This window comes from Colletotrichum gloeosporioides, assembly GCF_011800055.1.
Source record: "Colletotrichum gloeosporioides strain Lc1 chromosome Unknown consensus_46, whole genome shotgun sequence".
Lineage (NCBI taxonomy): Eukaryota > Fungi > Ascomycota > Sordariomycetes > Glomerellales > Glomerellaceae > Colletotrichum > Colletotrichum gloeosporioides.
The window spans coordinates 12,460-25,412 of record NW_025544691.1 but is presented as its reverse complement, the minus strand read 5'-3'; the positions used below and the strand labels follow the sequence as shown (position 1 = coordinate 25,412).

The window sequence follows — 12,953 nt, the reverse complement described above, 5'->3', positions numbered from 1 at the left end:
CGGCGCGAACGCCCCCAACGTCTGCCCGACTTAAAGAGCCCGTCCCATCCCCCGTCCCATTTCCCATGTAGACGTGTCTAAAAGATTTCCGTCTCCCGTCATCATCTCTCTGTTCTGCTGATCTACTGCAACCTCCCTCCGGGAACCGGCTCTGCTATTTTGCCACGCTCACCACCTCCCACGCTGTGCTTTGCGCCGGCGCCTTTCCCTCTTCCACTCTCGCTCCATCTTCTCTTTTCCTCCTCCCCACACGAATAGACGTTTGCAGCGCCTGGCATGGCCGATCCAAACGCGCCCACCCCGCAGAGAATCAACTTTGACGACAACCTCGAGAAGCCCGACCGGGTCACGTCGAGCTCGACCATTGACGAGTGGCAGAAATGGCAGCGTCCTGACGTCGGATCGAGCACCGGCGTCGCCGGCGGCATCTACTTTGGCCGCGACCTCGACCGCGTCGGGTCCAGGGGCCGCGCTCGCAGTCTCTCGCGCGCCCGTACCAGGGACTCGACCGTCGAAGTCGACGAGGGCGGTGACGATTGGAGGCGCGATGATGGGAGGAAGAAGCAGATCTTCACGGGGACGACTCTGATTTGGTTCGTGATGCGTGTGGTCCAGGGTCGCGATATGGCACTAACATGATGATAACAGGCTTGCGTATCAGTCGATTGGTGTTATTTACGGCGATGTTGGAACAAGGTAAGCCGCATCGCAAACACTCACATCATCACGCCCACTTACACGTCCATCAGTCCCCTCTACGTGTACTCCTCCACCTTCACCGACGTCCCCACCCCGAACGACCTCACCCAGGTCCTCTCCCTCATCATCTGGTCCCTCACGCTCATGGTCACCATCAAATACGTCTTCATCGTCCTCCACGCCGACAACGAGGGCGAGGGCGGCACCTTCTCCTGCTACTCCCTCCTCACCCGCTTCGCCAACATCACCACCGTCGACCCCCGCGAGGAAGCCACCCTCAACTTCGAGCGCTTCAACACCCAGGACGTCCGCCCCGTCACCCGCGGCATCCGCTCCGCCATCGAAAAGTCGAAGTTCACCCGCGGCTTCCTCAAGACCATCGGCGTCCTCGCCGTCTCCATGGTCATCGCCGACGGCATCCTCACCCCCGCCCAGTCCGTCCTCGGCGCCATCCAGGGCCTCGCCGTCGTCAAGCCCGACATCAGCACCTCCACCATCGTCGGCACCACCTGCGGCATCCTCGTCCTGCTCTTCCTCATCCAGCCCCTCGGCACCACAAAGCTCGCCGGCGCCTTCGCCCCCATCGTCATCGTCTGGCTCGGCTTCAACGGCGCCTTCGGCATCTACAACCTCGTCAAGTACGACTACACCGTCCTCAAGGCCTTCTCCCCCTACTACGCCATCCACTTCTTCATGGAGAAGAAGACCGAGGGCTGGCGCATGCTCGGCGGCGTCCTCCTCTGCTTCACCGGCGTCGAGGCCCTCTTCGCAGACCTCGGCGCCTTCAGCATGCGCGCCGTGCAGATGAGCTGGCTGCTCTGGACCTACCCCTGCCTCATCCTCGCCTACTCCGGCCAGGCCGCCCACCTCGCCCTCTTCCCCGAAAAGTACACCAACCCCTTCTTCAACACCGTGCCCCCCGGCATGCTCTACCCCTCCCTCATCCTCGCCGTCCTCGCCGCCATCGTCGCCTCCCAGGCCATCATCACCGCCACCTTCCAGCTCTCCTCCCAGATCATGAAGCTCTCCTACTGCCCGCAGATGAAGGTCGTCCACACCTCGTCCACCTTCCACGGCCAGGTCTATGTTCCTCTACTCAACTGGCTGCTCATGCTCGGCACCATCCTCGTCACCGCCGTCTACAACAACACCACCTCCCTCGGCCACGCCTACGGCGTCTGCGTCATCTTCGTCACCTTCTTCGACACCCTCATGGTCACCCTCGTCGCCATCCTCGTCTGGCGCCTGCCCGTCTGGCTCATCTTCCTGCCCTTCCTCGCCTTCGCCACCCTTGACGGCCTCTACCTCTCCTCCGCCCTCAATAAGGTCCCCGACGGCGCCTGGTTCACCCTCATGATCTCCGCCCTCATGGCCGGCATGTTCCTCCTCTGGCGCTTCGGCAAGGAGAACCAGTGGCGCGCCGAGAAGGAGGACCGCTTCCAGCCGTCCGCGCTGCTCGCCAAGGCCGCCGACGGCGGGCTGAAGCTCACCCCCCGCTGGGGCGGCGACCTGCTCTCCCCCGTCAGCGGGTTCGGCATCTTCTTCGACAAGACGGGCATCCAGACGCCGAGCGTCTTCACGCACTTCGCCTCCAAGCTCGGCGCCCTCCCCGACGTCGCCGTCTTCTTCCACCTGCACCCCGTCGAGGTGCCCTCCGTCCCCGACGCCGAGCGCTACCACATCTCGCGCTTCGCCAACATCCCGGGCTGCTACCGCCTCGTGGTGCGCCACGGCTTCATGGACGAGGTCGTCTCGCCGGACCTGGGCGCGCTCATCTACGAGCAGATCCGCCGCTTCGTGGTGCGCCAGGCGGCGGCGAAGGCGGCCACCGCCAGCGAGCAGGAGACCAACACGTCCGGCACGGCGACGGAGTGGGAGGAGATGGAGGGCCCGTCGGAGCTGAAGGACGAGCGGGTCGCGGCGGAGCTGGCGAAGCTGGACCGCGCGTATGCGCACAAGGTGCTGTATGTTGTGGGCAAGGGGCAGATGCACATTCGCACGGGCACGAATATTTTCAGGAGGATTGTGTTGGGCACGTTTTTGTGGATGAGGGATAATACGCGGGCCAAGATTGCGAATTTGAGGCTGGCGATGGAGAGGGTTGTTGAGGTTGGGTTTGTGAAAGAGATTTAGAGTGTTTTGCGTTTGATGGGTTTGGGGCTTGAGAGGGATGACATAGAGTCTCGATAATTCCAAGTTCGTTTCCCACACTACTGCGACTACCATTACGGTGTGATGTATCAGACCACAAGCTCCATGGCCATACTGACATTGTATTTCGTCAAGCATAGAAACCCCCCTCCATGGGTCTCTCAACATCCTTGCTCGAGAACGAGCAGTGGCCCATGTAATCTGTTGTAGAAACAACACCCCAACTCAGGGGCAATGTTGCCAATGAATCGCCTTCTGATGGGTCCGGGTGGCATGCTGCAGCTATTGCCGCACTGCAGCTACCAGCCACAGGAATCCCTCCATAGCGAAGACGACGAGAGGCAGCGGCAACGAGGAACCCGACGAGATTACTCCCCGCAATAACAACACAGGCGGTGCCAACCGGTGACCATCCACAAGACGTTGTTTCGGTGAAGTTGTCGCCGGCATACTTTTCTATCCTGACAAGAAATATGCTCTGTGACATAAGCCAATGAATACCGCTAGATAACGCGGCAAGTGGTAGCGAATAACGGTAGGGAAGTTGGAGGAAGTATGTCTCCCGCTGGTCGCCTTGCTGCTTTGTAGACACTCGGAGGCCTTTCTTGGTTCCGCCGCAAAACCTGTCCCACTCCGTAGCCAGAGATATGCATGTATAGAGGGCATTGTAGTTGAAATACGTGATAGACAGCAGGAGTTGCGGCAGATTGACGATAATGACGTTGAGTAGAAGAGTATTGGCCCCTGAGCTGAAGATGTTCAGGATGGTGGCACTGTGGACGATACCAAGACCATATTTCGTGATTTGGGATGTCCCAAGTTCCAAACGTCCCCATATTAGAATGAAGAAAGTAGTAAACAGAGCTACCATTTGCCTAAATATTATGTCAGTGTTTTGTAGAGATGTGTTGCGGAGAACAGTAGTGGCCACCTACAGTCCAACGCAGAATCCCCATCGACGTGAGCTGCTTGCACTCAACTTGCGTTGTGGGGTTGGGTCAAACACTTGTCGGTGTGAGTCCCAGTTGCTCATGGCGAACGTCTTCCTCGAATTTAGACACATGTTCTTCGTATGATCGTCAGGATGCCGAAGATACGATGCAATAGCATCCCCGATAGTGAGAATTGGCTGTTCGCTGGTATGCGTTGCCCCACACGCAACCAAAACCATGAAGACTGCCTTCAGCAAGTTGAGAAAGGTTACAGTCCAACAAATCGGGCGACTATAAAGTAGTCTAGAATGCTCCTCCGGAAATTCGCTATAGCAGGAGTTGACATGCAGGCCAAAAGGGAGCCATGTAGTTGTATCGTTCTTATAATCCGCAATCTGCTCGTCGCATGGTTCACTGCTGTCAGAGTAGTTGCACATCCAGGCAATTGATGCTTCACGGTGGCTCGCGTAGCGTAAACGCAATAGACTGTTTGGGAGTCGCGGATTGATGGGTTCTCCGTCGTTGGCGACGATGAGAAGATCTCCTCGCGAGGATTGGTAGTCATTGCCATAATCATCGAGACATTCAGATACTGTGAGGAAATGAAGGGTTGCATTTGTGAACGTGGATAGAACCTCGGAGAACTGACGAATACTCAGTGATTGTGGAAGTCCGGATGTGGTCGCGTTGGGCACAGATGGCAGGCCTATCGCGGCCACACTGTACTCACGGGGCGCGATTGAGGCAAATATGACTGAGTTGAATCTGTAGTCAGGTTAGTTTTAGTGAAGGCCCAAATGATACTGAATGGTATTTTACAGTAAGTGTAGTGGTAATGACGAAATTGATAGTAGGATCCAGAGTGACTTCCTTTGCAGAGTGATACTCCTCAAGTTTCGAATCGTAGGTACGCCTATGTCGAGCCATGTCCTCTCGGAGTGTGCTTTGTTAAGCTCGCTTCGCGTCGGAGCCATCAAACATTGCATGCAATAATTACTCCCGGCAAGTAAAGCTGTGCTGATGATGTTGATAAGAACGTGGATGGTAGTGTTCCAAATCTTTACGGTCTTGTGTTCGCCTTCCCATATAACGCCGATGCCGTCAGGGGCTTCCCTCGTCATCGTCCAGGCAGCAAAAGATAGGTTCACCAAAAAGGTGAAAAATGATGCTATTGCAAACCACAGGGCTCCTAATCGCCATTTCTCGCAAGGCACTAAGCTCTTAGAGACGTTGAACGGTGAAGGTATTTTCATCGTCAAGCGATTGTGAGCTACAGACTCGGTTCGAGCAGGGTTGACGTATTGATAGTTGGGAAAACCGACTCAGAAAGCCTGCTCTTGATCACCTTGGTGGAATTCTCTCAGCTATTTGTAGCTGGCTTGTGGCTTGTACACTTTCGAATTGTGTGAGCTACAGTGCAGCCTTGGCTTATGATCAAGGCAGACTTTGCCAGAGATTGTGGTAATACCAAATAAGAATGTCTCAAACTCTCAGCAAATCAGTAACGAGGTTCATACTCCCACAAGAGTGAGACAGCAGGCTCGTGGTTTTGATTGAGTAATATTTCCGTCCTGTTGCAGTTACTTAAGCCTGAATAGGCAAGTAGACGAAGTCGGGCGCAGGAAGTCGCCTTGGCGGATGGGGTCGCAAGGAACCATGGAGAATCGCCTGTCAGATCGGTTGAACAGCTGTAAAAAATCGAGGCTTAGCAGCCCGTGAAGCCGAGCAGTGGCACCAGAGTGATGACATGATCAGCCACAACTTGAGGTGTCCAAAGAAGCAAAGCAGCATCCGCGCAGAAGACTGCTTGGTGGCGAAAGCAGCGTCATATTCACAATAACCCACTTCGACATTCAGGATTCCATCTATGCCAGATGAACGCGATACACAAAAGTGTATCGACTATCCAATATATCTCGAGTGCATCTAGACGTGAAAGACGCATTCTCCACTCCAAGAACCGTTCACGTCAATGGCGTAGTCGCTGTAGATGAATAGAAAAAATAGATAACAGATGGTTTCTTAGGCGAGGATTGAATAGCGCTGTATGCAGTGTGTTCTATTGAATGCGTCGAGACTATCAAGAGTTCGGTGGAGCAAATCGAGTCCCTCTACCTCTTCTGCGACCTGGGACTTAGCTGCCAGACTGTAGACAAGACACAACGATCATGGTAGTTCATGTCTCAATATGAAACGGGAAAGGGGCCCGGTAGGAAGCTTTCGTTATACTTGATGAGAAAGGCAATTTGCAGGCTTCTAATAATACGGAAGTCCCGATTCAATCAAGCGGTTGAACCCTTTGATAGTTAGCTATGAAGTCAGTGCCTTCCCCGAGAGAATCCGGACGGCCTTAAAGTGGCATGCATGAGGTCAGATGACACGGCGATGTAATCAGTTTTAGCCTCTAAAGTCTGAAGTTGAGAGCTGCTTAATAATTCTTAATTCATACAAAGGGTGAACGGGAAGGCTTTGGAATAGGATCTTGAAGCTGAGCTTCTGTAGGTGAAAGTGAAGCAAGACATCGTGTTCAAGCTAGCTGGCTGTCCTCAGTAAAGGGAGTCGTAAGTGTAGCAAAGAAAGTCATTGCCAATATCCATGAGGTCCCTGATAGGAAGGGTTACATTGATAGTCGAATTGGTACGGACCTCGAAATCGAGTGTGACATTGCCACCGAGACGGTTGTCATGGTCAAAAGGAGTAATTGGGCCGGATATATCGCGGAGGCGCTCCGTCAGATTCCTCGATTGCCAGGACCACCAAGATCGATCAATGTTACAGTGATGCAGCCAGAAAAGAGGGTCACCGGCTGCTAACTGTCAGCGGGCGAACTTAGATTCGTGATCAAAGGTGTTTAACTCACGACTGGCCCAGATATCGCTTAAGACACCATACATACCACCAACGCCCTGATGACCAGCGCCGTGGATGGTATCTTCAGTGAGTTTGCTGAAGAATCCGTAGTCAGGCTGCGCCATTCCCTCCGCCACCGAAGCCGCGTTTCCCAGACTCATGAATTGGTTAGGGGTGAAGTCCCTTCGGACGCACCATTCGTTGTACGCAACACTGTTTTGGGGACCCATGTGAAGTGTAAGGTTGGCAAAGGGGCCATTCGGGATGCACCCGCCTCCAGTTCGGTCAGACATGTTGAAGACAAGGGTGCCACCGGTCAAGGGAATGCCAGGTTCGGGGTTTTCAGGTGTACCAGGCACCCATTCGCCGTTCCCGCCGAAACCAGTATCAGGGTCGAAAACCGGGGACTTGAGCATGTCATCATAGCTTGCCGCATCCAGGGACCAGTCCCAGTATGGCTGAGCTCCTTCATAGCCGCAAAGCCGTAGCTCACGCTCGTAGGCCCACACAAGCAAGCGATGCCAGGGATAAAAGTGACCCTAGACCAAAAAAGCACGTTCTATCAGTACAAGGGCACGCTTGCCTCTGGGTTCATAGCGTTGTCTTACCACAAAGTGGTTCGCAGAAGCCTGGAGGATATGGTCTCCGACAAAGTCTTCATAACGATTTGTCACTCCAGGAAGGACATCCTTCGAATTGACAGCTGGCTTGCTGTATAAGCATTGAACGGCGTCAATGTAAGACTTCCTGTCTTCCGTGGAAAGCGTGCGCCTGCGTACAACTCAATTACTGCTGAACTTGTACGAAAAGAAATTTTTTTCACAAATCAGGCGGGGGAAACACGAAACTTACCATTCTTTGCGAACCAAAGGCTGGGTGCATGTGTTGTTGGCTTGTCTCTTGGCCAGCTGTTCGCCAGTGGGCATAGCAGCGAGAGGGTTGATGAGAGCCAAAGCGGCCAGGAGCCAAGGATAGGTAATCATGGTTTTTGCCCTCTGCCAAAGCGGTATATGAATAGTTGCGAATGGAACGATAACCTTAACCACAGTGAAGATCAGAAAATCACAGTTGCTGTTTCGGACTGCTCTTTATACTGCTACACTGATGATACAAGCCTGCCCAGCAAATGCGAACCATCGTGATCATAACCTTACTGACTAGCACTCGTGTGTGGAGCGCTCGGTCGGGTTGTTGAAATGCCCGTTCGGTCGCACGACGTTGCTAGTTGCCGAAACGGCCCGCTGCCAAGCCTAGATAGTCTGCCCAACGAGGCGGCAAAAACCTCAATAATCTTACAGCCGAGCTTGGCAAGAAGAATCGCAAGTGTACAAACGAATTCTGGAATCTTGTTGATTATCGTACTAATGCTCAACTGTAGGCGCAAAATGCCACACTCGATTCAATTAGGAAGTCACAAGTCAAGGAATCCGCCATAAGACTCTGCATGACCAGAAACCAGTACCACAGACTCATTTAGGCTCAACATCGCGCGCGGCATTCGAAAATGAGAAGGCATTTGGCGTTGGCATCGCGCGCGGCTCGGGAAGGAAGAAACATTCGTATTCCCGATGCCCATCTTGAGCGGAGGAATGTGAGAAGTTGAGGAATAGAACGCTTGGCAATACTTGCAGTAGTTCCGCGGTCAATTAGACTTGCACCAAGACAAAATTATTAAAGCAACTTCGCATCCGTCACAGTTGGATCATTATAAGCCTTTGAAGTTGTCAACCAGCTCAAGTTCCAAAAACTGCACTTCACCTAACCAACACGCACGTCAAGATGCTCTCCACTTTCCTCCTGACTGCAATCGCCGGACTATCCGTAGCCAGTCCAACCATCGTTCACCGCCAGTCGGGTGCTGTTTATCCCGATGTTGCCGACACGCGCTATGCAACAACCGAAGCCGTCAACATCGTCCAAGAGTACTTTACGGCAAAGAGTCTCCACGACGCTCAGCGCTGGATCGGCTACTTTGACACCACTGAAGGAGTTTATGTCGACGCAACTTTGGGCACCTTCTTTTCCCAGCCAGATCTTCTAGCAACCTTCGAACCCGTTGTTGCCGGTTGGACCGCGGATGCGAAGTCCTACCCACTGCGAATCGTTGGCGATGCCAACAGCGCCGTGGTCATTTTTGTCGACACTCCGGCTGTCTTTGGCGCCGAAATGCGTTTGATCGCTGCCTTTGACTTCCGCGACGGCAAGGTCTTGCGCCAGGTCGACTACTGGGACTCACGCCTCAACCCTGTTTCGGCGTACCGCGTGCCTGATGACCAGTTCCCTACCGACTTCGCCGAATCGCGTGTAGCATCTCAACCCAAAGAGAGTATCAAACGCGTCGCAGATGAGCTCCACGCAGCTCTCACCGGGGGTAATGTCACCGCCGTGGCTGACCTTCTGACTTTCGATGCTGTCCTACAGGACTTCACCACTCGCACACGCATTGAAGGCAAGGCGGCCATTGAAAGATACCTGAACAGAGCTCTGCCCACTTTGCCCTACGGTTCCGGTGCTGCCGTCCGCCACGTTGTTGGAAGTGCCGTGGGTGGAGCCTATGAGTGGAAGGGTCGCTCTGAAAGTGGGGCCGACAACGGAATCACAGCTCTTCTGCTCAACTCTGAGGGCTTCATCACCGAGGTCACCACCATTTGGGACGCTTCTCAGTTTGACAACTCCACTCTCCAGGCTCTCGCTGAATTCTCGATTGAATAGTCCCATCATTTGAAGAAATTCATGTTCATCTTTAGCGGACAAAATGATCTGGAATGGAGGTCTACATTAGACTGCCAGCTCAAGATTTACCATCTCAAATGCAACAATGTAGGACCGGTGGTATTGATGGTTGTGTAGAGGATCCGGAGCTTTAGCAAGCTTGATGTTGAATCTAGTTAGCATGTAAATACAAGGCTAAAGTTCAATTCAAACATCAAATAGCTACGGGCTTTCTCGCTAGGTCTAGTCTGAGTTATACGTTAAATTCGCAAGGCTGCTCTACGTAGCTCACTATCGCATAGACTAAAGCTACCCACATTTATTTATTCTCAATAAGATGTTTCTAATTGTGTGACTTTTGGCAGACAGTCCGACCTTAGTACCAAGACCATTCTAGGGAGGCTGTGCACTATTATTATTGAAGATCCTCATTAGGTATGCAGTGGAACAGTAGCTGTATTATATTACGACCCGTTATATATAGATAATAGTTAACCGACCTACTTAGGCGTTAGGCGGCTAGGATAGGATATTTATACTATAGGATTATAGGAATAGTAGGGACTTACTTAGTATAGAAGAATTATAGTATAAGTTATATAATAATAAGATAAGGAAATAATTAGTAGAGTATAAGAAGGAATACCTAATAATTAGTTAGTTATACTAACTAATTATAATTACTTTATATATTTAGGTAATTACTTTTAGGTAGATAAAGAATACTATTTAGGATTTATATATAATATAACTTTAAACTTAGTTTATAGTTAGATTTCTATAGCTCTTTAATAATTAACTTCTTAATATTTATCCTTATAGATACTCTTAGCTTATTTTTACTATAAATTACTTATTAAGTCTAAGACTAATTACTTTAATTTTTAAAAGACCTAATTTACTATAACTTATAACTTATAACTTAGACTATAACCTTAATATACTATTATAATATATTAATCCTTAGCTTTTAGTAATAAACCTTACTATTAGATAGCTAATTATAATACTTTAATTACTTCTATTTAATAAGTTAACTATTAATACTTATTAATAATAAAATAATAAATATATCTTTATATACCTCTACTAAGTTACTTACTCTAAAGACCTCCTCCTCTTTATAGTAGCTAGTCTAAAACCTAGCTAAAGAACTTAAAGGAGCCTTTATAGTAGTAAACTCTAATAATAAAATAACTTTAAAGAAAAATACTTATAAATACTTTTAAACTAAAGTTAAGAAAGGAGATAATAATATTACTAAGGTTTAAACTATATATAATAATACTACTATAAAACTTTAAAACTTTAAAGAAATAATATAATAACTAGGAAATAGCTTCTAGTATATTATAGACCTAGAAAATAAAGTTATCTAATTTAGAGGATAAAATAGTAATACTAATATTAAAAAACTCTAAGAAGAAATCTATACCTTATATATAGCTACTAATATTATTATAACCCCTATTAGAGGATAATAAAAGCTTAAACTTAATACCTTAATTACTTATAATAGTACTTTTAGATAACTTAAATTATTTTTAATTTAAATTAAAAACTATTAGAACTTCTACTATAGAGACTTTACTAACTAGATTAAGAAAGTTATTTATATTACTATTTACTTATAAAAATAAGCTTTTAAGTAGTTTAAACCTATCTAAAAAGAGTTCTTTAAATATAAAACCTTAGATAAATACTCTACTAAAACCTATAATATCTATAGTAGTTTTAAAGGATTTAAAAATACTTTCTACTCTCTCTTCTAAGACCTTAATAAAAAATAATAAACTAAGAGAGATTTTATATAGCTATAATAAATAAAGTTAACTAAAGAATATACTACTATATTTAGATAACTTAGTATCTAACTTAACTTTACTAAAGAAACTAAGATCTTTATATTTTATTAAGGATTTAAAGATAAAGTTAAAGATAAGATTATTAAGATTAACTATTCTAAAGACTTTCTATAATATATTAACCTTATTATTAAAATTAATAATTAACTTTTTAAATACTATAAAGAAAAAAGTAAAAAATAATAAGGACTAAACTTAGAATATAAGTACTAATAGTAGCTTTAGTAGAAGTTTAACCCCTAGTAGAATAATAATAAACCTTATAATAACTAGAATAATACTTATTAAAATACTACTTATAAATAATATAGTAGACCTATAGATCTTAATATAATAACTAAACTTAATAATAAGAAGCTTTAAAACCCTAAGTATTATAACTATAATAAATAAGGATATATTACTAAAAACTATAAGTAGTTTAAGAAGCTTCCTTAGAAGCTAGTAGCTAAATAACTATAATAAGTTAATACTATTATAAAAATACTATATATATCTTAGTTTTAGACTAGATATTATAATAATAACTATTAAATCTACCTTAAAGATAAGGAAATATTAGGATACTACCTAAGAGATAGTAACCCTAAGTAGTTTAGATATAATATAATTACTCTAGATATATATCTAAGAACCCTAGTAATAATATATATTAGTAATAGTAAGATCTAAAGAAAAACTAGAGAATAATTAGATAAGATACTATAAGTATAGTAACTCTAACTAATTCTTAGTTCTACCTCTAAAACAACTAATAACTAAGAGAATAATAATAAGTAGAGACTTTTACGCCTCTAAGTAGCTAAAGAAATATATCTAAAAAAGATCTAAGAAGAACTTTATAACTTACTTTAGGAAAAATAACTTAGCGTTATACTTTTATATATAGAATAAAGAAAGTAAGTATATAGAAACCCTATTAGAATTAAATAAATTAATTAAGAACTTTAAGAATAGATAAGAGAAGAATCTAATAATAAGTTAGATTACTAATATAACCCCCTAGAAGAATAGTAACTATTTAATCTTATAAATAACTAGACTTTTAGAGAAGGAGAGAACTCTTCTTATAACTTAGATAAACCTTATAATATTATATACTAATATACTTAAGTAGAGATTACTTATAAGCTTACTTTTAGTGTAGATAATATTAACTCTAAAGAGAAATCTAAGAAGGATAATATACTTAAGTAAATTATATATAAGTAAATTAACCTATATAGTAATAAATAGTTTATTAAACTTTATAGTATACCTAATATAAGGCTAAGAATATATTATACCTTATAACTTAGAACTAAAGATTACTCTTACTTTAGAATTATTAACTTTAACTATTAATACCTCTTTTAGATATAATATTTCTTTAACTAGTATAAAATCTATATAGGAGATAAGTATAACTATTATTTCTAACTTAGGTAATATAATAATAGTCCCTTATAAAATATCTATATTATATATACTCTTACTAGATAAGAACTTAGAAAGTTTAATAGTAATATTACTATATTCACCCCTAGTTAATAATTTCCTATAGAATACCTCTATAATAAATAGCTAAAATAGGATAAATATTAATATAATAAATATTAGATCTATTATAAGGAAAAAGTATATACCTAAAGAATTATAAAGAATAAGCTTTAACCTCTTTAAGTTAGATATTATAAAAATAGCCTTATAAAGGTATAATAGGAAGGGAAATAAATTACTTATTTAGGATATTTAGAATAGTTAA

The 12,953-nt window shown here is 45.3% G+C and overlaps 5 protein-coding genes across 5 annotated transcripts; 2 read left to right on the top strand and 3 right to left on the bottom strand.

Annotated features, from left to right (window-relative positions):
* Positions 1-276: 276 nt before the first annotated feature.
* GCG54_00010462 (putative potassium transporter 12) lies at positions 277-2,832 on the top strand (the record flags this gene model as incomplete). The annotated part of the gene is made up of 3 exons (XM_045410386.1): positions 277-593; positions 649-696; positions 750-2,832. The coding sequence occupies 3 exons, from the start codon at positions 277-279 to the stop codon at positions 2,830-2,832; spliced, it is 2,448 nt and encodes an 815-aa protein (XP_045264345.1).
* Positions 2,833-2,980: 148 nt separating this feature from the next.
* Positions 2,981-3,883, bottom strand: GCG54_00010461 (uncharacterized protein; the record flags this gene model as incomplete). The annotated part of the gene is made up of 2 exons (XM_045410385.1): positions 2,981-3,725; positions 3,786-3,883. 2 exons carry the CDS (start codon positions 3,881-3,883, stop codon positions 2,981-2,983), a joined length of 843 nt encoding a protein of 280 aa, XP_045264344.1.
* A 714-nt stretch (positions 3,884-4,597) lies between these two features.
* On the bottom strand, positions 4,598-4,903 carry GCG54_00010460 (uncharacterized protein; the record flags this gene model as incomplete). The annotated part of the gene is made up of 1 exon (XM_045410384.1): positions 4,598-4,903. The coding sequence occupies one exon, from the start codon at positions 4,901-4,903 to the stop codon at positions 4,598-4,600; it is 306 nt and encodes a 101-aa protein (XP_045264343.1).
* A 1,425-nt stretch (positions 4,904-6,328) lies between these two features.
* On the bottom strand, positions 6,329-7,615 carry GCG54_00010459 (Tyrosinase-like protein orsC; the record flags this gene model as incomplete). Its single annotated transcript, XM_045410383.1, has 4 exons — positions 6,329-6,588; positions 6,643-7,171; positions 7,241-7,403; positions 7,485-7,615. 4 exons carry the CDS (start codon positions 7,613-7,615, stop codon positions 6,329-6,331), a joined length of 1,083 nt encoding a protein of 360 aa, XP_045264342.1.
* A 796-nt stretch (positions 7,616-8,411) lies between these two features.
* On the top strand, positions 8,412-9,344 carry GCG54_00010458 (uncharacterized protein; the record flags this gene model as incomplete). The annotated part of the gene is made up of 1 exon (XM_045410382.1): positions 8,412-9,344. One exon carries the CDS (start codon positions 8,412-8,414, stop codon positions 9,342-9,344), a length of 933 nt encoding a protein of 310 aa, XP_045264341.1.
* Positions 9,345-12,953: the final 3,609 nt, after the last annotated feature.